This window comes from Pleurodeles waltl, chromosome 2_2 (assembly GCF_031143425.1).
Source record: "Pleurodeles waltl isolate 20211129_DDA chromosome 2_2, aPleWal1.hap1.20221129, whole genome shotgun sequence".
Classification (NCBI taxonomy): Eukaryota; Metazoa; Chordata; class Amphibia; order Caudata; family Salamandridae; genus Pleurodeles; species Pleurodeles waltl.
The window spans coordinates 753,625,223-753,650,049 of record NC_090439.1 but is presented as its reverse complement, the minus strand read 5'-3'; the positions used below and the strand labels follow the sequence as shown (position 1 = coordinate 753,650,049).

At 41.3% G+C, this 24,827-nt stretch overlaps 1 protein-coding gene across 1 annotated transcript in view; it reads right to left on the bottom strand.

Annotated features, from left to right (window-relative positions):
• The window catches only part of PI15 (peptidase inhibitor 15), a 45,927-nt gene that overhangs the window by 19,424 nt on the left and 1,676 nt on the right, over positions 1 to 24,827 (bottom strand). The window contains exon 3 of the mRNA XM_069220371.1: positions 727 to 845. Within this exon, the coding sequence (XP_069076472.1) occupies positions 727 to 845 (119 nt within the window). The remainder of the gene's footprint in view (positions 1 to 726; positions 846 to 24,827) is intronic.

Below are 24,827 nucleotides of genomic sequence, written 5' to 3'. Positions count from 1 at the left end.
AAAAAATGTAAATGGAATTGGCCACCCTTTACTTGCGGAGTATAGTCTCTCCTTTTGCCTGAGTGTGGAGGCTTGGAGGGGGGCAGAACAATTTGCCTGCAGCATCTTCTTTCTTATTATTCTGGGTCCCATTTTCTAGAACATTCCATTGCTCAAGGAATCTGGTAATATTTATTCCAAAACTATGGACTATTGTTAGTTTTCCAGTTGTAACGTATTGGATTTCTGGGACGACATAAAAACTGATTACGACCTGGGCGAAGGGGATTACTCCCTCACAAACGTGTCGGATATCCCGTCCGCCGTATTGCAAGTTGCATAGGATATAATGGAACTTGTAATATGGCGGGCGAGATATCCGTCACATTTGTGAGGAAGTAATCCCCTCCGCCAAGGTCGTAGTCATGCCAATAGAAATGAGAGTAGAGCAGAGAAAAGTGACTATCAGAGAAGTGAGTGATTTAGCAAAGATGGACAGATGTATTAACACTAAGCGCTTAAAACACAGAACTGTGTTACACCGCTGGCTGTTTAAGAGTTTTACTGCATTTCATTTCTGCTGCCTGCAGATACACAAAATAAAGAAGACATTACCGCTAGCTTTTGAAAGGAAATTATTGAAATAACGTACGATTTATAGCTAGTTCGAAACTTTAAATCGGCAAATAGCAATAATGCTAGAAAGTGAGGAAATCATAATAAATGCGCATAAAGTGCAGTACATACCTTCCAGTTCGTACAGAGAGATTCTGTCCCAAAAATCTCAGTAAGTAGGAAGGTCCGTGGTCCCAAATGCAAGTTGCAGCCCACGCCTCTGCAGACTTGGCAAGGCTTTCATCCCACACCTAGGACATAAAATGTGATATATCTGTTCATCAGGAACACAACATACTGAAGAATGTAAATGTGTTTTCAACCAAAGTATACCTTCACATGCTTCATATGCCTCTGATACTGTCATTGAAGTATGATTACTTTCAGAGAGTCAGGGGAATTTGTTCTCAATAGAAACCAGTGCTACCTCGTATGGCGGGGGATATACTGGCACACTACAATGCATGCTGTTCCTGTGACTATTCGCGACCTGTGATTAGCACTACACAAAGTCTCACACTTAACACGGTGCCCTATTCATTAAAAAGTGTAAGGTCTGTCCTTAGATTAACACCTCCGTTTCAATGTACTTTTACACGCTTTTCTAATCTATAAATCCTTGCAGTAGTAAGAACGGAAACCTCTGTCGTCGCAGATTCCTATGCATATTGCTGGAAACATCATGTGACTTTTTCACAAAACAATCACTCCACACTGCTGAACTGTAGGCACAGTACAACTCTAGTGTGAAAGGCAAGTACAGATTTGGATTGCTCATTGTAATCTCTGCAGGGAACTATTTTTCACCATGGAGAATGCCTAATAACGCCCACATCACACCTCCTGCAAGAGAATTACACATGTGTTTGTTGTGGATGCTTAGGAATGTTGGATGCTTAGGAATGTTGATCACTGTCTGGAATCCACATGTCATCCAAGTTCCAGATGAGGTCATTGGATCTTGAGCAGAGAGCCTGGACCGTTGGTGAGAGTGGACGTGTTTGTATTTGCTGTGGGTTGGTGGTATTCAATAAAGCTCATTTCGTAAAACTGATTGTCTGAGCTTAACACTGGCGACAAGGTGTCACCACCAACCCAGAACCCACGAATTTCCTACCTGAGGGATCTTCTGTTTGCTCCTGATCGGGATCGGCCCATCTGTGGTTACTGGCTTAGAGATTTTGGATCGAGGAGCCGGAGTGGTGGAGTCCTGGCGGCGCCTGCAGCGGATGTTGACTGGAGGCAGCACCCTGCCGCTGTGGAGTTTTGGCGTGCTGGCACTTTTGCTGGTTTGCGTGGGAGGAGTGCAGCGCTGTCTTATATCCAGCGCTGGTGATATCCTTTTAGAGATTTGTTTTATCAAGTTGTTTTTGGTCCCGGTTGCGTTTTTTTTTTTCTCTCCTTTTTGGTGCGCGAGCTTTTCAGCGGCTCCTCCAACAGTTTCACCCTGCGCGCGAGGTGCGCGAGAAGCTGTACGTGTAGCCATAGCAACGCGTCTTCTCTCCATGGCAACGGGAGGCGCGTGCGCGTAGACCTCGAGAAGCCAACAGTTTCGTTCTGCGCGCGAGGAGCGATAGAAGTGGCACACGCAGCCTTGGCGACGCGTCTCTTCTCCCTGGAAACGGGAGGCACGTAGGCTCTGCGTGGGGCGTTTTTGGAACACTAGATCGCTAACTGGATTTGGATTACATCCTGTATGCAATTTTCTTAGGGAATCTTCACTTTCAGGAGAAGTTGAAATACCGAAGATGTTTTGAACATTGCAAATACTGAATTTTGTTTTCTTTCAAGCCGTGGTGAACATGTTCAAATACACTAGGATACTTACCTTTATTTTGCTAGTACTTTGTTTCATATCTAGCTGTTACCCGCACGTATTCACCTGGTTTAAGGTATTTATTGTTAATTGTGCCGTATAGTGAGCTTAGAATGGCTACCCCCATGTTGTCTCAACCGCCCCCCTTTTTATCTGATAAGGGGGACCCCATTCTTCCTTGGAAGCATTGGAAGAATCTTTTTGACTCTTACCTACTAGCTATTGGGGGGGAAAAATTCTCTCCAGCCAGAAAACAGGCTATTTTATTGCACAATTTGGGAATTGAAGGCAGAAACATTTATGATAGCCTTGAAACCCTACCTGTAGGGGGAGCTGAGGGTAAGCCCAGAGATATTTATGAAATGTCAGTAGCGATGTTGGCTTCACATTTTGAATCCAAGCTCAATGTTGTTTTGGAAAAGCACACATTTTTTTCAAGATCCCAAGGGAAATCTGAGAGTGTGGGAAACTTTGTTGCTGCATTACGCACATTAGCACGTACTTGTGACTTTGGTGATATCACAGATTCCCTCATTCGCGACCAGTTAGTGCGCTGTACAAACAATAAGAGGGTTCAAGAAAAGTTGTTGACGAGGAATCCTGATTTGAAAGAAGCCATTGCAATTGTTGAGGGAATGGAAAGTACTAGCAATTGGATTAAGGAAATGAATGACCATGAAGAGGACAATTTGTCCAATGTACAAGCGCTTGTGACACGGGAAGAAGTTTCAAGGGTCAGCAGCGACAGCAAAGCACCTGTACCCACTCAGGAGAAAAGAAAAGAAACCAAATTTCAGCGTTGTTACCGCTGTGGCAACTCTGGACACACGGCAAACAGTTCAAATTGTTTTGCAAAGAATTCTTTTTGTAGGAAGTGCGGGAAAAGAGGCCACTATGCTAGGGTCTGCAATAGTGACAAGTGTAACGTAGATTCTATTGCTGATAACATTAACAAAATGATTTTGTGTATTGGACCTGAAATTAACCATGTTGAGAACAATGGTGGTGTAGTGGATGTTGGGCCAGTCGTTATGCCTGAGTGTGCTATTAGACTTGATGGGAGAATAGTTACAGTTTTAGCAGACTCAGATCTCCATACACCATGGTGGGGGACAAGAATTGGCGAGCAATTTTTTCGGGGAAGACCTCCATTCTTTAATTAAGCCTGATATCAATCCGGTCGGGTATGGTGGTGTTAAGATAGAAGTAATTGGGTACAAAGTTATGAAGATCCAATTTCAGGACAAAACCACTGTGGGGAAAGTTTACGTAGCAAGGCGTGGAAATAATCTGCTAGGTTGGCGTCATCAGCGGGACATGGGGATTAAGTTAGACACCAACTCTGAGTGCCAAGTTATGGTGGTGAATGTTGAGAATAATGATTGCAAAGTTCTTAGGGAGTTCCCCCAGGTGTTTAATGACAAATTAGGATGTTTAATTAATTTTGAACACAAAATTATTGTGAAGAAAGGTGCTATTCCTTCTGTGCACAAAGTGAGAAGAGTTCCTAAGTTGATGATAGAACCACTCAGAGCAGAGTTGAATAAGCTTCTGTGCGCTGGTGTAATTGAGGAAATAGAATCATCTGAGTGGTTGGCTCCCATTGTCCTAGCACCGAAAGACAATGGGAGACAGATTCGCATGTGTGTGGATCTTAGAGATCTCAACAGGCATATATGGGTTGATCGTCAACCTTTACCCAACATTTCTGAAGAGTTGTCTGGTTTGGGTGGCTCGAAGGTGTTTAGTGTATTAGATCTATCCTCAGCCTATCACCAAATCGTTTTACATCCTGATTCCAGACACCTCAAGTCATTTGTGACACCTGTGGGAGCCTACCGATTTTTAAGAATGCCCTTTGGGTTGGCTTCCGCGGCTGCCTGTTTCCAACGGATCATGAAGAAGATCTTAGGTGGGGTCTCTAGTATATTATTTTTACAAGACGATATCTTAGTCCATGGCAGTACTGTAGAGGAACATGACAAGGTTCTTAGAGAAGTATTGAGTAAGCTAGCCTGTTCAGGTCTCACTGTGAAGAAGGAGAAGTGCAAGTTTAGGGTCTCTTCGGTAACATACCTGGGCCATACCATTTCCAGTGAAGGAATCACACCCAAATTGGAATTGGTTGATTCCATTATACGAGCACCTCATCCCAGAGACAGGGATGGAGTAAGATCCTTTCTGGGTCTAGCAGAGTATTACTCTAAATTTATTGCCAACTTTTCGAGTGTGACCCAACCCCTGAGATCCCTCTTGAAGAAAGGGTGTGAATTTATTTGGTTAGATGAGTGTGCAGCGGCTTTCACTTTTGTGAAGGATTGTATTGGGAAGATGCCCACTTTAGGTCATTTTGATACACATGCCAAGACCTTCTTGTACACAGATGCCAGTATTAGGGGGCTGGGAGCGGTTTTGATCCAAAGAGTTAACCAAGAGGATAAGGTTATTGCCTTTGCGTCCCGATCTCTCAAAGGGGCTGAACAACAGTATTCTTTTATTGAAAGAGAGGCACTTGCTTGCATGTGGGCAGTTAAGCATTTCAGATTTTACATGTGGGGCTTACCTTTTATTGTGAGAACGGATCACAGGCCCCTTGTTCAAATATTTTCTTCTAAGAAAGGGGAAGAATTGACACCAAGGATAAAATGGTGGGTTGAAGGATTAATGGAATATAATTTCTCTGTTGAATATGTGCCTGGGCCAAAGAATTTGGTCGCAGATTTCTTGTCTCGAACGTCGATTGATGGTGATGATGAGTCTGAAGAGGAGGGAGAAGTTAACTGGGTGAGGGAGATGGCTGTTAGTGAAGATGAATGGAAGGCTGCAACCACTCAGGATTCTGACAGACATGATCTTGCAGAGTTCGTTGTGAGAGGTTGGCCTGAGTACAAAAACGTTTCCGATTCTTTAAAGGGGTACTGGAATGTGAGAGATGAACTGTCTTTGAGTGGAGGTGAATTATTCTGTGGTACTAAGTCCATACCTCCTATTAGTCTGAGGAGTAAGATTGTCAATTTGGCTCATGAAGGCCACTTAGGCAGGAATTTGACAAAATCAAGGTTAAGAACAGTTTATTGATGGCCAGGTTTAGACCGGGACGTTGAAGCGGTGGTGAAAGATTGTTTGACCTGTGCACGGAATGACAAGAGCAAAGTTGTGGTGAAAGCTCCACTTTCCCCAGTTGCAGTTCCAGAGAAACCATGGATGAAGTTAGGTCTTGACTTTATGGGTCCATTCCATCTCCTACCTGCTAATGAGCGTTATGTCATGCTCTTAGTGGATTATACCTCGAAGTGGGTAGTGACTAAGTGTGTGAATTTTGTAGACACCAGAACTGTGATTGAGTTCTTAAGGGAAGAATTTTCCCGGGAAGGTGTACCTAGTCACTTAATCACAGATAACGGTGTACAGCTAACTTCTCAGGAAATGAAGTATTTTTTGGATTCCCTAGCCGTTGTGCATTTGAGAACAGCCTTATATTCTCCTCAAGCAAATGGCCTTGCTGAGCGCATGAACAGATTGGTAAAATCCTGTGTCCAGGAAGCAATTGAAACCAGAGTTTCTCTGGCGGATCTTCTAAGGGAACAGTGGTGGGCATATCGTAATACCCCAAATAGTATCTCTGGCATCGCCCCTTTTGAGTACATGAGGGGAAGGTCTGGGTGTACCAAAATGTCCCCTGCTTGGTTTAGAAATAAGTTTAGTCAAGGAGATTTTGACCAAGAAAAACTTAGTAAGGCATTTGATCGTAGGCAAAGTTACCAGTCTAAGTACAAAGATATGATCACAAATATGGTGTTTCTGATGTTAAATGGAAGGTTGGTGACATGGTGTTGCTGAAGGATCCCGGTTTCAGAACCAAGGGCAAGTCAAGCTTCAAAGGCCCTTTTTGCATCAGGGAAGTTAGGAAGAATGTGGTTGTCCTTGGTAATGGAGATGTGTGGAGCATGCCCAGATTAGTGAAATGGAATAACCGGGTGGCAGATTCCACAGACCCTGGGGAAGATCATCTCTTAAGTAGGTCTAAGGCAACACCATGCATCAAAGCTCCTTCCAGATTTCGCTCCAAACCAGCGTGGTTGAAAGATTATGTAACCTGCTAATTTGTATCTTTTGTTATTATACTCCTCTGTGTATTGCGGGTATTATTGATTTTCTTCACACTGTTTTGTTATGTTGTTATACTTTTATCTTTCTGTTCTTTATTTTCTCTTTTCCTTGTTCCTATGTAATCTTTTAATGTATGTAAAGGGGATGTGTTGTGGATGCTTAGGAATGTTGGATGTTTAGGAATGTTGATCACTGTCTGGAATCCACATGTCATCCAAGTTCCAGATGAGGTCATTGGATCTTGAGCAGAGAGCCTGGACCGTTGGTGAGAGTGGACGTGTTTGTATTTGCTATGGGTTGGTGGTATTCAATAAAGCTCATTTCGTAAAACTGATTGTCTGAGCTTAACAGTGTTGTAGTTTGCTTTCATGACGTACAATTACATAGGTGTGTATAGATTTACAACTACCAAGCGAATTTCGGATGTAAACTTGGAACACAGAAAAATATCTTATTGAATCAGGCCCATAATATTTTAAGATAATCTGTATGAAGCTAAGAATATTTGAAAACAATGCCCGTCAAACACAACTCAGGTAATGTGAATTATTTGATTTTGGAACAGTTGCAATTCTATTTATATGTACAAAACAAGAGTAGTAGTCCACCACTTAAAACGCTTATGTTGACTATTTGTTGGTATGGAGCTCTTATTTTGTGATTAGTGACTAGAAAGAGAAATGTCAACAGGGTTCTTAGCCCTCACCGACCTAGATGTCGTTATCCATCACTGTGCCTGCTCCTCACTACAATAAACGTATTTTGCACAGGGGTGGTATCCTCGTTGATAAAATAGCTTTTTGGTGATACTTAGACAGTAAAAGTTGGTTTCTCCAAGCAAAAAAGCATCAACTTATTTTTGTAATGATTTACTGATCTCAATCATGGAGTTACTTTCTTGTCGCTAGCTTTGACAGGAAACTGCTAGGCCAAAAGAGAAATGAAATGGTTAGGTTAACTTCAGGATGACTGGTAATTCGTAATTTTACATCTCCCACAGGTAAGGTTAAAACTGTAGGGCCTGTATGCCAATATGTTTAACAAAAGGAATTGTAGGTCAGCATGTTTCTGCCCTATCATTGCCCAGTATGGACCTTAGCTTTCGATAGGACCTTTGACTTCTGGTACCTCTCATCAGTGGGTGTCTGGTTATGTGTTTGTAAGATGTAAAGCAAGTGTCAAAGGAGAAAAAACACATATGTTAATTATTACTCCAGTCGAGGTATCACGGTTTAATATCTTCATTAGGTTTAATTTGTGCCATGAACGAAACCTCTCAATGCCACATGTGGGAGGAGGGAGGATAACCCACCGTTGCACGGTAATGACTCCATCAGCCACATGATGGTCTACTCTAACCTATTCTGTTCACTCTCCCATGGCCTGAAATATACTAAAGCATGCCACCTAGGTGGGTGGGTGATGGCTCATAACATCATTTATAACTTCTAAAATGACATTATTTGTCATATCAAAGTGCGTAGCAGAGAGTCTTGAACAGTGTAGTATTTCTGGTAAGAAAGCTGAAAAGACTGTGTAACGAGGTCTGCTACTTATAATAATTTGAAAGGGGTGGATACATTTTAAATGAAAGTTATAGCTATAACTTAGGAAGTTTTATCATTTGTGTAGTTTAAACGTTGTTTATATAGAGAAAATAAATTTTTCCTAACTATAACTAAACATTAAAGTTGAATTTTCTAATTAAATTTCAGTTGGTTTTTAACATTTTTAATAAAAATGTGTTTGAAATCATAGATTCCAGAGTTGTATGTGGAGAGTTGTTACTTCATACAGTACAGTGGTCGAGAGTGTTGTAAAGTCTATTGTCAAAGAGTGGAGTATTGTATATTGGAATAGTGTGGAGTACAGGAGAGTGTAGTAGCATATCAAACAGTGTAGTACAGTGTTATGTAGTGTAGTGGCATTGTGTCTCATATAGTGGAGTCAGGTATCGTAGACTGGAGGAGCGTGTTGTACAGTGGAATGGCTTGTCGAACAGTAGAGCAGGGTATCATAAACTGTCATAGAGGGGAGTACAGTGTTTTAGAGTGCAGTAGGGTGAAGTAGAGTATCATAGACTGGAATGTTGTTAAGTGGAGTTCCATAGAGTACAGTAGAGGAAAGTGTCATAGAGTGGAGTGCTGTGTCATATAGTGAAGTGGAGTATTGCAGAGAGAAGTTAAGTGGCATATTATTGAGAGTATTACAGTGGTGTAGAGTGGATGGGCATAGAGTGGAGTAGAGTGTCATAGAGTGGCACAGAGTGCAGTACAGTGTTGTAGAGTGGAGTTTAAACAGTTGAGTAGAGTGTGAGACAGTGGAGTAGCGCAGAGTGGAATATAGTACAGTAGCACAGAGTGGGGTAAAGTGTAGTAGAGTGGAGTATAGTGGAGTGGAGTACACTGGAGGAGTAAAGCGTCATAGAGTAGAGTGGCATATGGTAGACTATAGTGGAATGGAGTGCAGTAGAGTTGAATAGCATAGCATACAGTTGAGTAAAGAGTCATAAATTGGAGTGCTGTGTTGTACAGTAGAGTGTAGTGGGGTGTTGTACAGTATTGGAAAGTGTTGTAGACTATGTCACAGTAGAGTTGAAATCAGTCTAGTTGCTTTTTGTAGAGTGGAGTGATGTACAGTACAGGAGAGTGTGGTATAGTGTATTGGCATACAATGTTATAGAGTAAAATGGCACTGAGTGGCATAGAGTGGAGTGACATACAGTGGATTAGTAAAGTACAGTGGAATACTGTATCAGAGTAGAGTGGAGTAAAGCAGGGTTCAGGGGCATACAAAGAGTTGTATACAGTTTTTATAGTGAACTAGACTATCATAGAGTAGAGTGTAAAACAGTGGAGCTGCATAGAGTGGATTGTTGTATAGTAGCATAAAGTGGGGTAAAATCTTGTACTGTGGAGCAGAGTCGAGTGGAGTGGTACAACATAATGTGAAGTAAAGTACAATAGAGTATATTGGTGTGTTTTAGAGTAGAGTGGCATGGATTAGAGTGCACTGGTGTAGTGTAAGTAGTAAACTGTTATAAATAGGAGTGGGGGGCTTGTACAGTACAGTGGAGCACTGTGTCATATAGAAAGGTGTTGTATAGTGGAATAGAGTATGGTACATTGAAGTGTAAGAGCATATAGTAGAGTACAGAGTTTGAAAATGGAGTGTGTGGGGACAGAGTGGAGGAGAATGCCATAGAGTGCCATAAAGTGTGGTAGACTTTTGTAGAGTGGAGTTATATAGATTGGAGGAGATTGTCATACAATGGAGTAGCATAGATTTAAGTGGCACACACTGTAGTGATGTAGAGTGGATTACAGAAAAGTGGAGTATCATACAGTGGAATACTGTATAGTGTAGTGTAGAAGAGTGGACTTGGATAGAGTGGAATAGTTTAGAGTGGATTGGTGCACAGTGGAGTGGCATAGAGTGGAATAGGATATAGTGGATTAGCATGGAGTAGAGTAGCATACTTTAAAGTGGCGTAGAGTAGTGTCGAGTAAAGTGTTACAAATTGGAATGACGTCTCATACAGTAGAGTGGAGTGCTGTGTTAGATTTGGAAACTGTCACAGAGTGTGGTAGGGTGTTGTACAATAGAGTGTAGGGGCCTATTGAGTGCACATTTAGACAGTGGAGTGTACAGGAATTGAGTGGAGTAGAGTCTAGTAAAGTAGAATACAGTGGAATGGAGTTTTGTAAAGGGGAGTTAAGTAGAGGAGAGTACAAAGAAGTGTCATAGAGTGGATACAATGGAATAGCATTAAGAGGAAAAGCATATTGTGGAGTAGCATAGAATGGAGTGGTGTAAAGTGTAATATTTTATATTACAGTAGCATACAGTGGAATGGCATAAACTGTAATAGCTTACAGCGTAGCAGGGAGTGGCACAAAGTGGAATGTTGTTGACTGGAGTGGTGTACAGCGGGTGGGGTAGAGGAAAATACCATACAGTGAAGTGGCGGAGAGTGGAATGGCATCCAATGGACTAGAGTAGATTTGAGTGGTGTACAGTAGAGTGGCATAGAGTAGAATAGCATATAGTGGAGTACAGTGCTTTAAATGGAAATATAGAAGTGTAGGTACTCACTATTTAGAGTGCCTGCTTGCTCCTGAGGATTGCTGGTACTCTTCCATTAAATGATTACCGTAATGCTGAGAAGTGCAGGTTCTCTCCCTTTCAAGTTAAAAAAATTGCTGGTACTCAGCACCAGACAGGACCTGCCCATTTAAAGCACCGGTGGAGTAGCATACAGTGCAGTGGTGTACAGTGAAGTGGTGTAGACTAGAGCAGCATAAACTGGAATGGGGTAGAGTGTAATAGTGTATAGTGGAGTAGCGTACAGGGGAGTGAGGATTGCTGATACTCTTCCATTAAATGTATTACAGGAAAGCTGAGAAGTGCAGGTGCTCTCCCTTTCAAATTAAATGAATTGCCGGTGCTCAGTACCAGACAGGATCTGCCCATTAAAACCACTGGTGGAGTAGCAGACAGTGCAGAGGTGTACAGTGAAGTGGTGTAGACTAGAGCAGCATAAACTGGAATGGGGTAGAGTGTAATAGTGAAGAGTAGCATACAGGGAAGTGATGTATAATGGAATGGTGTAGACTGCAGTAACGTACTGTGGCATGATGTAGGCTGTAATTCAATACAGTGGAGTGGTGTATATTGGAATGAGGTTGAATTGAATAGAGTAGAATGAAGTGGTGTAGAGTGGAGGGCTGTACATTGGAGTGGCGTAGAGTGGAGTGATATACAGTGGAATAGCGTACAATGGAGTGGAGTGGCATGGAGTGGAACAGAGTAGAGTGATTTGCATAGTGAGTGGCATAGAGTGGATTAGTGTATAGTGGAGAAGCATCTAGTGGAGTGCCATCCAGTAGAGTGGCGTAGAGGAGTGGTGCTTACAGTGTAATAGTGTAGAGTGTAGTGGATTACAATGGCATTGTGTACAATGTAATAGCGTTTAGTTAAGTGGCATAGAGCAGAGTGTTGTACAGTGGAATGGCGTAGAGAGTAATAGTGTATAATGGAATAGCGTACAGGGGAGTGATGAATAATGGAGTGGGGTAGACTGGGGTAGGCGACAGTCGCATGGGGTAGAGTGTGCCTGCATATAGTGGAGTGGCGTACATTGGAGTGGGGCTCAATCAAATAGCATAGAATGAAGTTGCATAGATAGAAGTGACATATACTAGAGTTGCGTAGAGAGGAGTAACATACAGCAGACTGGCATACAGCGGAATAGCGTACAATGGAGTGAAGTTGAATAAAGTGGAAGAGAGTAGAGTGGAGTTGTGTACAGTAGAATGGCACAGAGTTGACTAGCGTATAGTAGAGTAGTGTCCTGTGGAGTGGAGTACAGTGGAGAGATGTAGACTGAAGTGACGAAGAGTGGGGGTGCTTGCAGTGTAAGAGTGTAAGAGTGTAGAGTGTAGTGGCTTACAGTGGTGCTGCATACAGTGTAATAGCATAGAGGGGAGTGGTGTCTCATACAGTGGAGAGGTGTAGAGTGAAGTGGCCTAGAGTGTAATAGCATATAGTGGAGTGGCTACAGTGAAATGGAATACGGATATGTATGAAATTTAGCAGCTATGCGTATTAAGCTGTGCAGGGTAATGCAAAACAGCGAGTTCCACTGGCTTGCGTTTCTCTAGATTTACCAATCAATGCAGGGCAAGGCATGGTGGCTTTTCACTGCTTTGTAAATCTAACTTAAGTATTGCATTTACCCATGCGACACCATGCGTGACGCAAAGGCACTGCAATCCAATAATACAGCTAGGCCTTCGTTATATTTTGGGCCATGGTATACTGTGATAACTTTGCAGTATATGGTGATCACAAACCAGTATATATTTAGGTGATTTCAGAGAATGAAAGGGCAGCCATGTTGTTTTTACTACACATTGGCTATGTTCAGTGTTAAGGCCTTACATATAGGTAAGTATTAGGTCCCTAACTATTACCACTTTATTTAAGTGGTTGTATGTAGGGAAGAGTATTTATTTTTTATTTATTTTAAAATATAATAGCCATGTACAGTGGAAGTTTCACAAAATATTATGAAATTCTGTGATAGTACCGTGGTGACAGATATCACTAAGTTTAAATGCCTTATAACATAAACAATACTTACCCTACTCAACTGCAGTACCCAAAAAGTATTGTCTCTGCACAATCATGTGTAATCCTGCCAAATTTCAGCCATTCAGCCATTTTCATGCTCTGACAAAAACATAGTCTATGGTAAATGCAATAGTGAAAAAAAGGCATTTTGGAACCCGCTTTTATCTTTGCACTCCCTTAAGGATTCACCACAAAAATGTACATCATCTTAAATGTAGAAAACGCTATAGGTTTGGAAAGTTTTGTGGTGTTTTGTCAAATGGATGGAAAGTTATTAGAGAACTAATATCTGAGGAATACCTATCTTTTAGAATACTAACTATAACTACAGAGTGGCAATAAGATTTGAAGTGCTTTCTTTCTTTTCATCTATTGTATTTGTTATGTATTGGTTTATTGGTTTACATAATCATAACCCATATGTCTTGTAGTTGTTCATGTAGTAATTTTGGAACTTTACAGATGCAGTCTAGTTTATTGTACTTGCTTCCTACTTTTAGTAGAAGTATGCCAATCATTGTTGTTCTAAAAATTAAGTTTTTTTCCTAATGGGCAATTATCATGCCCTCCAGATAGTAGTTTGTGTAGCTCACTGCTAGGTCACTTTTCCATTTTGTTGCACAGGAGTACTTCGGATGTTTTTTGTTCGGATTGTTGGGCACAGTTTTAATTTGTAAGCAAGAGAGTATGCAAAGAAAGCCTATGTAGATTAAGATGTATTTTGTTTGTTATGTATTGGTTTTCATTAGCATGTGACCATAAATGGGTCTTTCAGTTGTCCATGTAATAAATCTGAAACTTTAAGTATGCAGTCTATTTTATATTTTGGGTTTCATTGGTACTTTTAGTAAGATTGTACTACATATAAAGGCCAAAGTGATTGAAAGAAACTCATTGTTATAAAAATTCAGATCACTATTTTTTTCCTAGAGACCATTTATAATTCCTCCAAATAATAGTTCTGTGGCTCACTGCTAGGTGAGTTTTTCATTTTGTTGCACAGTGGTGCATAGGAAATATTTCTTTTGTTTTGCTTGATCGGACAGTTTCATTTTGTGAGCCAGAGACCATGCAAAGAAAACATGTGTAGATTAAGACATATTCAATTTGTTATGTATTTCTTTATAGGCTTCCATTACCATATGACCATAAATGGGTCTTCTAGTTGTTCATGTAATAAATCTGAAACTTTACATATGCAGTCTAGTTTATTTTTTGGCTTTCTTGCTACTTATAGTAGTTTTATCCTACAAGATATCATAACCACTTCATAACATCACTTGCAGTAGCAAAAAGAATCATCTACATAGTCTAATGTACATTGCTATGAAATTTTATTGCAGTCCGTTCATCAATTTTACCTCTATGTGAAATACAGAAGTCTATGTAAAATGCACTGGATTTCCAGTGTGTTTTGGGACCTCCCTTTTTTGCCCCCCTTGACCAAACGTTGCAGAACTGCCAGTCCTCTGACAATGTAACAGGCGAAACAGGTCTGCAAAGTTTCAAGGAGATTCTTCAAACAAGTGCAGGGTTGAAAGGGGTGCAAATCCAAGAAATCCCTGTCTTTGGTAATCCTAACTATAACCACATAGTTGTATTGATGCAGTGCTCCTTATTTAGCCCTCTATTGACATAGTGGTCCTTATCTAGCATTCTATTGGTGCAGTGCTCTTCGGAATCATCTTCCTTAACACAACTATACCTTTAACACTGAAGTTTGAAGTAATAACTAAAATATTAAGAAGTACCAACTGATGCACAGCAAAAGAATAAAAACTGATACACTACACAAAGAACTCTCCACATAGAAAGTATACCTAAGGGAGTGATCATTTGACAACAAGCTGAGAAGAAGCACTGATTGTGCAAAACATGTGTTGGCTGTTTGGAGCAACTTTAAATGAAAATAAATGTAATTTATTCACCCAATTCAAGAAATGTACTACAGGAAGGTTAGGTAGATAATAGGAACTTCTGAGTCATCCAGCGTTCTAGCGGACTATTAAGAGAAAGCAGTATGCTCATTATGATTAGTACTCGAGACCCTCAGGGAACATTTCACTGTGTGACCCTTGTGGCACTAGTTACAGACCAATTAAATGCTTCTAATTTGTTCAGTTCTCACGTTATCATTATCACAGGTACCAGTTTGTGTGTTATTTAACCCTAAATGAGGGTGTCCTTCCTGTTGGTTAATGCCACCCTCTCCACTATATGCCCACTGAGTATCTATATGCCCAGTAAGTGTCCATTTAACCTTCCATCACCTCAACCGTGGCCTGGCTGCACCAATATAATGGCCATTGTCTAGACACATTATCTTATTTCTCGTTGCCAAACAATAACAGCGAGTTCACTGGTTTAGATCCACAGTTCTCTTTCTGATGGTGGCTTAGTCAAAACATTCCACTATTAGCCGACGCCTACTGAGGTACCCAACATTTTTCCTCAATGCACCTTGAAGTGCAGAAAATCCAGAACAAACATCTGAGACGTCATACCAGATGGGATGCATTGTAAACCTCTCTTTGACATATTGCTCCATTAACACAATTGTTTCAAACAAAAGCACAGTAGGAGATCTGATGATTAAAGAGTCTTTGTTAACTCTCTCCAGAAAAGAGCCTTGTCTAGTGGTTCTAATGATGAATAGACCGTTGGAGTCTTATCTCAGTCCCAGAGGGTGAAAGGAGATTCTGGTTTATTTTAGGCGTCCACATCTAAATGTCACCCCCCTTCCACTGTAAATAAAGCTATGTTCCTTGCAATAGCCTCTACCTCTGACAGGACATCAGTTGTATTGTGTGTGATTGCTGTGTCATACATACGTTTGGGGAGTCAGCAGTACTAAATGAAAGCTTGGCGATTTTAGCTGGCGTGAAACAGCACCAAGTGTCTTCTAAACGACATTCCTCGCCACTCATACTGCGAAGTAACCTTTGTGTGCCAAAGAGGCGGAGAGAAGGCCTCAAGCTGTAACATGCGCATGATTTAACACTGCAGCCTGAACGTTTGCATTCTTGTGGTTTTGTCAGGGTCTTATAGAAACTCTCCATTTGCTAAAACTTCGGGTGTTCTGAGATCGAATTGCCCCACAAAAAGAACCATGCAAATAAACACATCCATGCATTCACAAGACTTGCAATGAACAGCTCTGTTTCTCAAGCTGAAGGAATTTTGATGTAGGTTTATGAGGACAGTAAAATGTGCTCTGCAAATACCTTCTGAATTGCAGACAAGAGCTCACAAAAAAATCTGCAGCGTTCAAACAACTCATCATTAATAGAATGTATTGTGCAGTAAAATAAATGACAAATTACACCATTACTTAAAAGCACATAAAACTCAAATGGGATGCTTGGAATTAATCGCATCCAAATAGTGTTTTTCATGAGAAGAAGACGCAGATGTTCATATTGTTTCTTGGAGGAACGAGCATTTGGTTTCATAGCTTGGAGAACATTGCGCACACAATAAAGGGGCACACAGCGTTCAGCCAATTCAACTATGTGGTCTATTCAATGACCACAACCGATATATATATATCACACGTACCGATGGATACATGTTACAAGAACAATTTAATTCATATGTCGGGCTTTGCATTATGCAAAGGATTCAGCAAACGTCTAAGCCACCACACAATTACAGAAATAATGATTGTTCACCTTCTAAGACACAATTTGAAGGGGTCCCTATGAAGAAGGCAGCAAAGAAAGAAAAACTTTGTCTGAATAGAAGCTATCACAAGAGGTTTTTCATGTAATCAGAATATTTGTGTAATTTGACTGGAAGCTTTTTCCTAGCTTTCAAAAGGGAGTCATGTTGGTTAAATGTATTTGAAAACACACCCCTAATGTACATTTCCCACCTCTCACTCTATATCTCCCTCTCTCTTTCACTCTATTTCTATCAGTCTCAGTTCTCTCCTGTTCACTCTCTTTTTCTTTATATTTTAATTTGGCTGGTTATTCCTTTCTCTGGCTTTTACTCTATCTGCCATTTTGTCTTCCTGTTTGTTCAGCTCAGACACAGCTAGAAACCAGGGAGCAGGCTCATCATCTCCCCAAAAGACACTGTCCATTGATCACGGTCAGTTTACATATCCATCTTGCTGACCACAAACTCCACTGCCTGCAATTACCCAGGATGGTTTAACTTGTGCACTGGCCTGCACTGCGGCTTGCTAGACGAGAGCTCTTTGAGATGTGCTGCTTCTGAGCCACCGTTTCAAGTTCCAGAAATGCGGTAGTTTGATAGGATTGAAAAGTCCACAGAGGACTTAACGGGAGCGTTTTTGGCGTGCAATCAATAGGGTTCAATCGGAAGCCACCTGCTCTCCTGTTGTGTTTTAACAAAATAATGCTAGCGCTGTCCATTTGCGGTAAAATTTTTCATTGCACGCAATTTTATAAATTATATGAACCAGTCATACCTATAGGAATACTGCTTTGAGAAGGTAATGGATACAGTTATTTTACACATTTAAAATAGGATGCATTTCAATTAAAGTACAACGACCTCGATAAAATGTCATTGAGTATTTCTGAGACCACCAATGCCCCCTCACAAACAATATTTTACTATTGAACTGTGATGGCAAGTTGCAGTAAATTACGCTTGAACAGAAGCCGTTCGAAAACTCAGACATTCCTGTTCAGAGTAAAAACAACGCACGACTTTCTTAAAGTCCTTAGCCATGCATTAAAACCCCACAGCGCGGCAGATTTCCAGATGTCAGCTGCTGAAGATGCCGTGAAGCCAGACCCTCACCTTCCACGCAGATGTCCTTGTTTATTTGCAGTAAAACACAAGTAACTGTCAGGCAAAGCATTAAGTAATTACACCGGGTGTACGATTTGACCTTTGACTTCTGCATTTTTCTTCAGTTCATGCTCCTTCACATGTTCACTAACTTCAAAGTAAGATGCCCTCAAAAAACAAATGCAAAGTGACAGAATCGTATCCATAGAGGTTTAGGGCCACATGTACGTACCTTTTCTTTCTCGTTGGACGAGAAAAATGCTTTTTGGTATGTACAGACCCATTTTTGTGTCTCGGTAATCTATTTAACGAATTGCAAAAAGGGTTTGCGAATCCTCATGGTGCCCCTTCCCCTTTGTGAATGGCAGCGAAAATATTTATTCAGAGCAGGCAGTGGTCCCACAGACCACTGCCTGCTCTGAAAAAATGAAAAGAAAACTTTTCATTTTTTGTTATTGAAATGCATTTCGTTTTCCTTTAAGGAAAACGGGCTGCATTTAAAAAAAAAAACTGCTTCATTTAAAAGCAGTTACAGACTACCTTCACTGTGAAGGCGGCCATTCCCAACGGGGTTGCAAATTGCGACCCACCTCATGAATATTCATGAGGGAGGTTATTTGCGAACCCATTGGGAATCGCAAACAGTGTAAAGTACATTGCGGTACATTCGGTTTTGCGACTCACAAATTGCGAGTCGCTAAGACTCACAGTTCGCAGAGTCGCAAAACCGAATCTTTGCACATGTGGCCCTTAATTCGCAAACATGCATGTGATCCTCTTTTGCAGGGTTTGAGTTATTGGTGGGCTTCTGAAACCTGTCGAACAGCTGTTTCGACATATCACTGGTTGAAGGAGCCTAAGAAAATAACAACCATTGCAAAGCAGGTTGGTCCATTTTCGGTAGTGCATACCAGCACAGCCAATTGTGGTGATTGACCATGTTAAAAGTATAAAAAATGTTGTTTTCTCTACTTTGAAGATGACCACGTGTGTGGCAAACGTGTGTAGCATTTTCACATTGTTTCATGCATCTGAGCAGCCCTTTTGAAAGTACAGAAAATAATGTTTTCTATACTTTCACAATGACAATTGTAAATAAATATTTAAAAAAGACACATTTTCTGAATTATTGCATTAGGAGTGATGTGCTGTGTTCTCAAACAGTGTTATGAAATGGAGACATAAGATGAAGTTTGCATTGATTGCAGGTGATGAGCTTCAAAGATATACTGTTAAAATTGCACTACTGGTTGACTGGGGTGTGAGCCCTGGCCGAGCAGGTACCACCATCTTATTCAGGGTAAGGCACAAGCAAACCCCAAATTAACCTGTGCTCACCCACTTGTAGCTTGGCATGGAGCAGTCAGGCTTAACATAGAGGCAATGTGTAAAGTATTTGTGCAACACTTCAAACAGTGCAAAAAAAAGTGAAAACACCACATTAAAAGATCCCACATCAGATTAGAACAATAGAACGTAATTCAATAGATAAAACAAGATCAAAAGGACAAACATCTAAGGACAAACATCTAATCAGTAGATCCAGAGTTATCAATTTTCAAAGAATAAACTGTAATATAGTGCCCAGACAGAAAGCACCACCTGTAACTATCCGATCACGCTGGACCGGGCCAACGTCAAAAGGTCTGGTTGACCACTATGGAACTTGTGCCATATATAGTCCCAGGTAAGTCCCACTGAAGTTTAACCCTCTCAAGATTTGTGCCAAGAGTCCCTTTTATGTTGGCAAGGGTCTTGAGGACCAAAGAGAGAGTATCACAAGAGGAAGTTGGTGTGGTGCAAAGAGCAGGTCAGGAGTTGCGGACGGGCAGGCTGGAGCTTAGAGTTTTGCTTTCCCCTGTGGACTTTTGATACTGTTGTGTGAAGAGACATGAGCTCACAGCATCTTGATCTGATTATGGCCATAAAGAGCCCAAAAGCTTGAATTTAAGACCCTGCGAGCCACGCCCTGAGTTCAGGTCCTGATAGGCACTACTTGAGGGTCAGGAACTCACTGAAGATGGGTCCAGGAGCTGTTGGGGAACTTTTTATGTCTCTGAGGTTCAATCAGGAGACCAGCAGAGCTTGGAGTCATCCCGGGGTCCTGGGTTCAAATGAAGTTGCAGGTCCAGTTCTTCTTTTCCAGGGAAGAGGGCAGCAGGTAGAAGGTCAGCACAGCATAGAAGTAGTTCCTTTAGAGCAGCAGTCTAGCAGAGTAGCAGTCCTTGTAGCAGCACAGCTATCCTTCTTCCTGGCAGAGTACCCACAGGTCCAGAAGTGTACTGAAATGGTGGTGCCTGAAGTCAGTTGTGCCTTAGAAGTGGGGAGAAGCTTCTAGAGGCCTGCCTTTGATGTGAACAGATGCCCAGCCTTCCCTACTCTGGCTTCAGATAGCTACAGAGAGCATTCACTCCTTTGTGTGGAAACAGGAAACAGTCTATTTAAGTGCAAGAGAAGCTGTGCATAGCTCCTCCTTCCCATCTTGCCAGTGATGGCCCATCTAATCACACCTAAGCTCCCATTATGTGTGGCTGTGTAGGAGCAATACATAAAGCCCAACTGCCAACTACACCTAGTCCTGTGACCAGTGACGGGCTACAAGCACCACATAGCTAAGGCAAGAAAATACCAACCTCTTGAAAGTGCCATTTTCAGAATAGTAATTTAAAATCTGATTTAGGATTTTAATTTAGTATTCCAGAGACACCAAACATGAAACTGTTATCTCTTCCTATTTGGAAATGCCACTTATAAAATGTAATAAGGTAACTTCAAAGTTATCCTATGGGAGAGATAGGTCTTGTAGTAGTGAAAAACGAAGTTAAAACGTTTTCACTACCAGGGCATGTAAAACTTAAATGTACATGTCCAAATGTTTAAATACACTGCTCCCTGCCCTTGGGACTGTCCAGGGTCTACCTTAGGATGACTTTTATGTGTTAGAAAGGAAGGTTTGGACTTAACAAAAGGTTTATTTTGCCATGTTGAAATAGAAGTTTAAAACTGCGCACACGGGTTCTGCAATGGCAGGCCTGAGAAATGTTTAAAGGGCTACTTAAGTGGGTGGCACAATCAGTATTGCTTAACGTACAGGCCCTGCACACAACTAATGCACTTTACTAGGGACTTATAAGTAAATTAAATATGCCAATTGGGTATAGCCAATGTTACCATGTTTTAGGGAAAGAGCACAAGCACCTTAGCACGACCAGCAAAAACAAAGTCAGGTGGTCTGAAGGCAATACGCTGTGGGGAAACCATGCCAAGGATGCCAGATCTAACACAAACCCAACAAAATATTGCACAGTACATGCTTTTGATAAAAGGCCATCATTTTAATTTTTCTTTAAGAAAGTGTGTTTTCCCAAGCTTCTCTACTTTGTAAACATGAAGCTAATAATGAAAGATGTTATTGAAACTGGGAAATAAAACAAATGACTAAGCAAAGGTGAATATTGAATGGCACCGTGACGTTATTTGATGACAGGTTTAGAGAAACAGCAAAAAATAAAGCTGAAAATGAGCAATACATTGTTGTTGTACCCTCCAAAGTCTAATTCTTTGTCTTTGGTGGATAGTTAATCCAAGAAATAGCAAACTATAATAAAAAACACTTGGAAGACAATGCCTGAAGATGGCTGGCTCTAAGTTAACTCTCTCTCTCTTGTTCTTTCTATTTTTTTAATGTCAAGCATAAGTAGCCCTCCTGGCTAGTGGGTAACCATTCCTGCTGCCATTAAGGACTGCTCAGGACAGTAGATTTAATGTAAATTCTTACCCACTGTCACTGGATCCTTCTGAACCCCCAACTCTCTCATTATCTTCTTCCCAAGTCACCCTCCACTACAAAGTCCAAAGAGCAGTTCCACCACCCTCACCCAAATAGCTCTGTGAATTTTCCCTCCACCCTGCCAGGTTTCCTATCACATTCTTCCTGCAGCATGTTTTGTCCTTCAGAGGTGGGACATCCAGCAACAGGAAATTGTCAGTGCAGGTGGGTTTAATTTCACTTTGGGAAAGTTGGCTGATGGCAAGAAGCTTTGCCTGCAAAGTTTACCTGAATGTGCCCAGCTTTCAAGCAAAGTTTTAAACTTCAAGCACCTCTATTTCTATTACTGAGGAGTGTTTTGCAAATAGGGGTGCCCTGTGGTTGCAGTGGAGAAACATTGTCCCTTTACAAGTAGACTAGCCAAATCGAAAATAGCGGTGGTTAACATCAGTAGGGCAACAAGATATTTTGCCTACCAGACACCTACTGGCATGTCAAATTGCACCCCTGTAGATATTAAAATCTTCTCAAATCCTGCAAGCTATTTTTTGCAAGGTATTGCCTTTAGGAGAGGATGAAAACTCGCCTTCTATATTAAATGGTACGTGTCACAACTAGGAAGGATAGTTATACCAGTTAAGCACCAACTACGATTTAATAGCTGAGCAGTGCCTCAGAGGGCCTATGACAGAAAATGGCCTATAGCAATGCTCGAGCTCATTGGCTATGCATTTTATAAATAGCCATCTGATGGTGGAAAAATACAACCACATGGCACGCAGCAGGAAAATGAACGTGACTGATGGAACCTGGATGTTAAGGAAGGTATCTATAATGACAATTTTGCTATCCTGATTACTGTCATTGCCACCAGGATCCCCGACCATAGTAAGGATCTCATAACTTAGGTGTCTTAGCTGTACAAAGTTATACATTCAAAACACCCCTTCAAAATAATTTAGGGTTACATTACATGTAGCATCATCACTCAGTCTTTAATTATTTCATCTCCACTGTAGGTATCTGTCTAGTTACTCTTTCTGGGAATGTGTTACCAGAACCCGGCAGGACTGTGGAAAGAGAGGCTCAGAAGATACCCACTCCACCCCGTCCCAACACAAACACCAATGATTCAGTAGTTTCCTTGAAAAGTGCAATAAATGTTGAATTATGTATTGTTGTAAAATAAGGCTGTTCACAAATGCCAAAGGGACACATTGGATTGTAACATATGCTTATAGATTATCTAGAGCAGTAGGTAAACTGTCCATGAAGAATTAAATTGAATGTGTTCATGAAAAGTCATGTTTAGTAGCAGGGGAGAAAGTAGCAACTGTCCACTTACAGTTACACCCTACAGAGCCACTGTCATCCTGTCACTTTAAAGGAGAAAGGTCGTCATGTGGCTCCATTGCAAGATGAATGAAGGGACTAAGTCCACCAATAGCAGCCATGCTCAGACAGTTGCATATCCTTGGTCTCGCTTATGAGGAATAATGAGGTAGGCTAGATGTGATTATTTGTAATGACTCTGTTAACCCATCACTCAATTTCTACAGCCAGAACTAAAGTGAATGGAATGAGAGCAAAGACACAACTTTGTATCTGCACATTGCAGCTCTTAGCCTCGCCTTTATAGCACACATGGCCATCAAGTAGCTCAGTGTTCAGCTGTAACAGTATGAACCCTGATTTTTAATGCTGGGTTACCCACACACTTAGGCCCTCATTACAAGTGACTTTGTTAATTGCAATATGTGCAGTATCTCCTGTTATCGCACATATCGTAGTTAGGAATTTGAGGGATAACACATCACTCCTATAGTTACAAATGTATGCCTGGATAAAGTTCAGAAGGTCGATCATGTCAAAATTTATCAGGCAAAAAACGCCTTATAATGATCTGGATTTGTGGATTTTGGTGCTGTATGCACCAAAATCTGTGTGTTATCTAACTTTTGGGGGAAATTATTTCTACTTGGTAGTGATTTACCATATCTATACATGGGGGCCTTATTTTCATGTTGTGGAAGAAAGTGTTAGAGAACGAGAGGAAGGGGAAGGTCCCTGTTTTGTGTCTTTATACACCAAAACTAACATAATCATATGTGACCAGTCATTAAAAAGGAAACTTGCATCTAGGGAATTGCCTATTTGCTGGAACTCCTATCTTGTTTTGTACTGAGCCTCCTGAGATGTGTTGGACTAAGGAATTCATAAAAAATGAACTCACAAAAAAATTCAAGGGTTTTATGAATGTGTGACTACAAGGATTTTCCCCAGCAAACTACTCCATAAGGCCATCATTAGTTTAAGTTAGGGACCAAAAACAAACTTTGTAACTCCAGCAAACACAGTTCCACAGGACTGTGCTAACAGGTATAGTGTGCTATTGATCAATGCATGTACGTTTGTAACAGTGAAGTTAGAAAAATAAAGATCTAGGGGCCATATGTACGAAAGCTTTTTCCCATAGACACTGAATGGGTAAAATCCTTTCGTACATCTGGCCCTAGGTCCTGAAAAAAGCCCAAGAACCTTTGAGGGCCATTACATAGGCAGAAACATGTCGACCCATCCAGATGTAGAGATATTAAATAGTCCCAGGCACCACCATAAGTTTGAATCATCCCTTAGGACTACACTCATTAAAAAGAAGTCATCAGGTTAGGGCACAGGGATTTTTAGATTCTCTAGATCCTGATTCCACATGTACCCACCCCCTTAAAAGTACTACTTGCAATAACAAGGAGTAAATTCACCACTAGAGTTTCCTCTGGTGAGTGTGGTGCGGCCAGTAATGAAGCATGACACCAAGTGAGATGTGTGAGACCACGCCTTTCACATTTTTGTGAATTCCCTGGAATGTCACATATCAGGAGATGTAATACGAATCAACAAAGGACTCCTAACAAGTAGGTTAGTCCCAAGAAGCGAGCTCATTTTTGAATGACTGGTCACATTTGCTTATAGTTGTTTAGTTATTAACCATACCCAAAGAATTCAGATCATGTTGGATCACATAAATATCATCCCAAACACCCGATCACTCAAAATGGAGGACTTAGAAATAGTATAACAACCAATACTCAGAGACATTGAGCAACATTTGACAGCTGAAGCTTATAGAATGATTGCATGAATCATGGGAGGGGACGGGGTGCGAGAGAAAAGGAGGAGAGGAAAGGAGCGGAGGAGAGGAGGTGGCGCAGAGCAGTGTGGAGCGAAAGAGGAGGGGAGGGACGGGAGGGATTGAGAGGAGAGGGAAGGGTAGCTACTGTAGTCAGAAACTATTTAATAAACTGGTCTGTGGGGTAAGCATTATGCACATGTAGGTGTAACTTGTGGTTAGGCATCAGACCAGTATCACATGCAAAACAGGACTTTCTCACAGCCTACACCTTCCACTCCACAGTGCAAACCATTGGCCTCATACACACTGGGAGAGAAGAGGGGAGGGGAGAGGAGAGGAAGGTATGGGAGGGGAGGAGAGGGAAGGGGAAGCGGAAGGGCAAATAGAAGAAGGAGAAGGAGAAGGGAAAGGGGGATGGGGAAAGGGGGATGGAAATGGAAAGGGAAATGGATAAGGAAAAGGAAAGGCGTAAGGCGTAAGGGGAAGGGCAAGGAAGAGAAGGG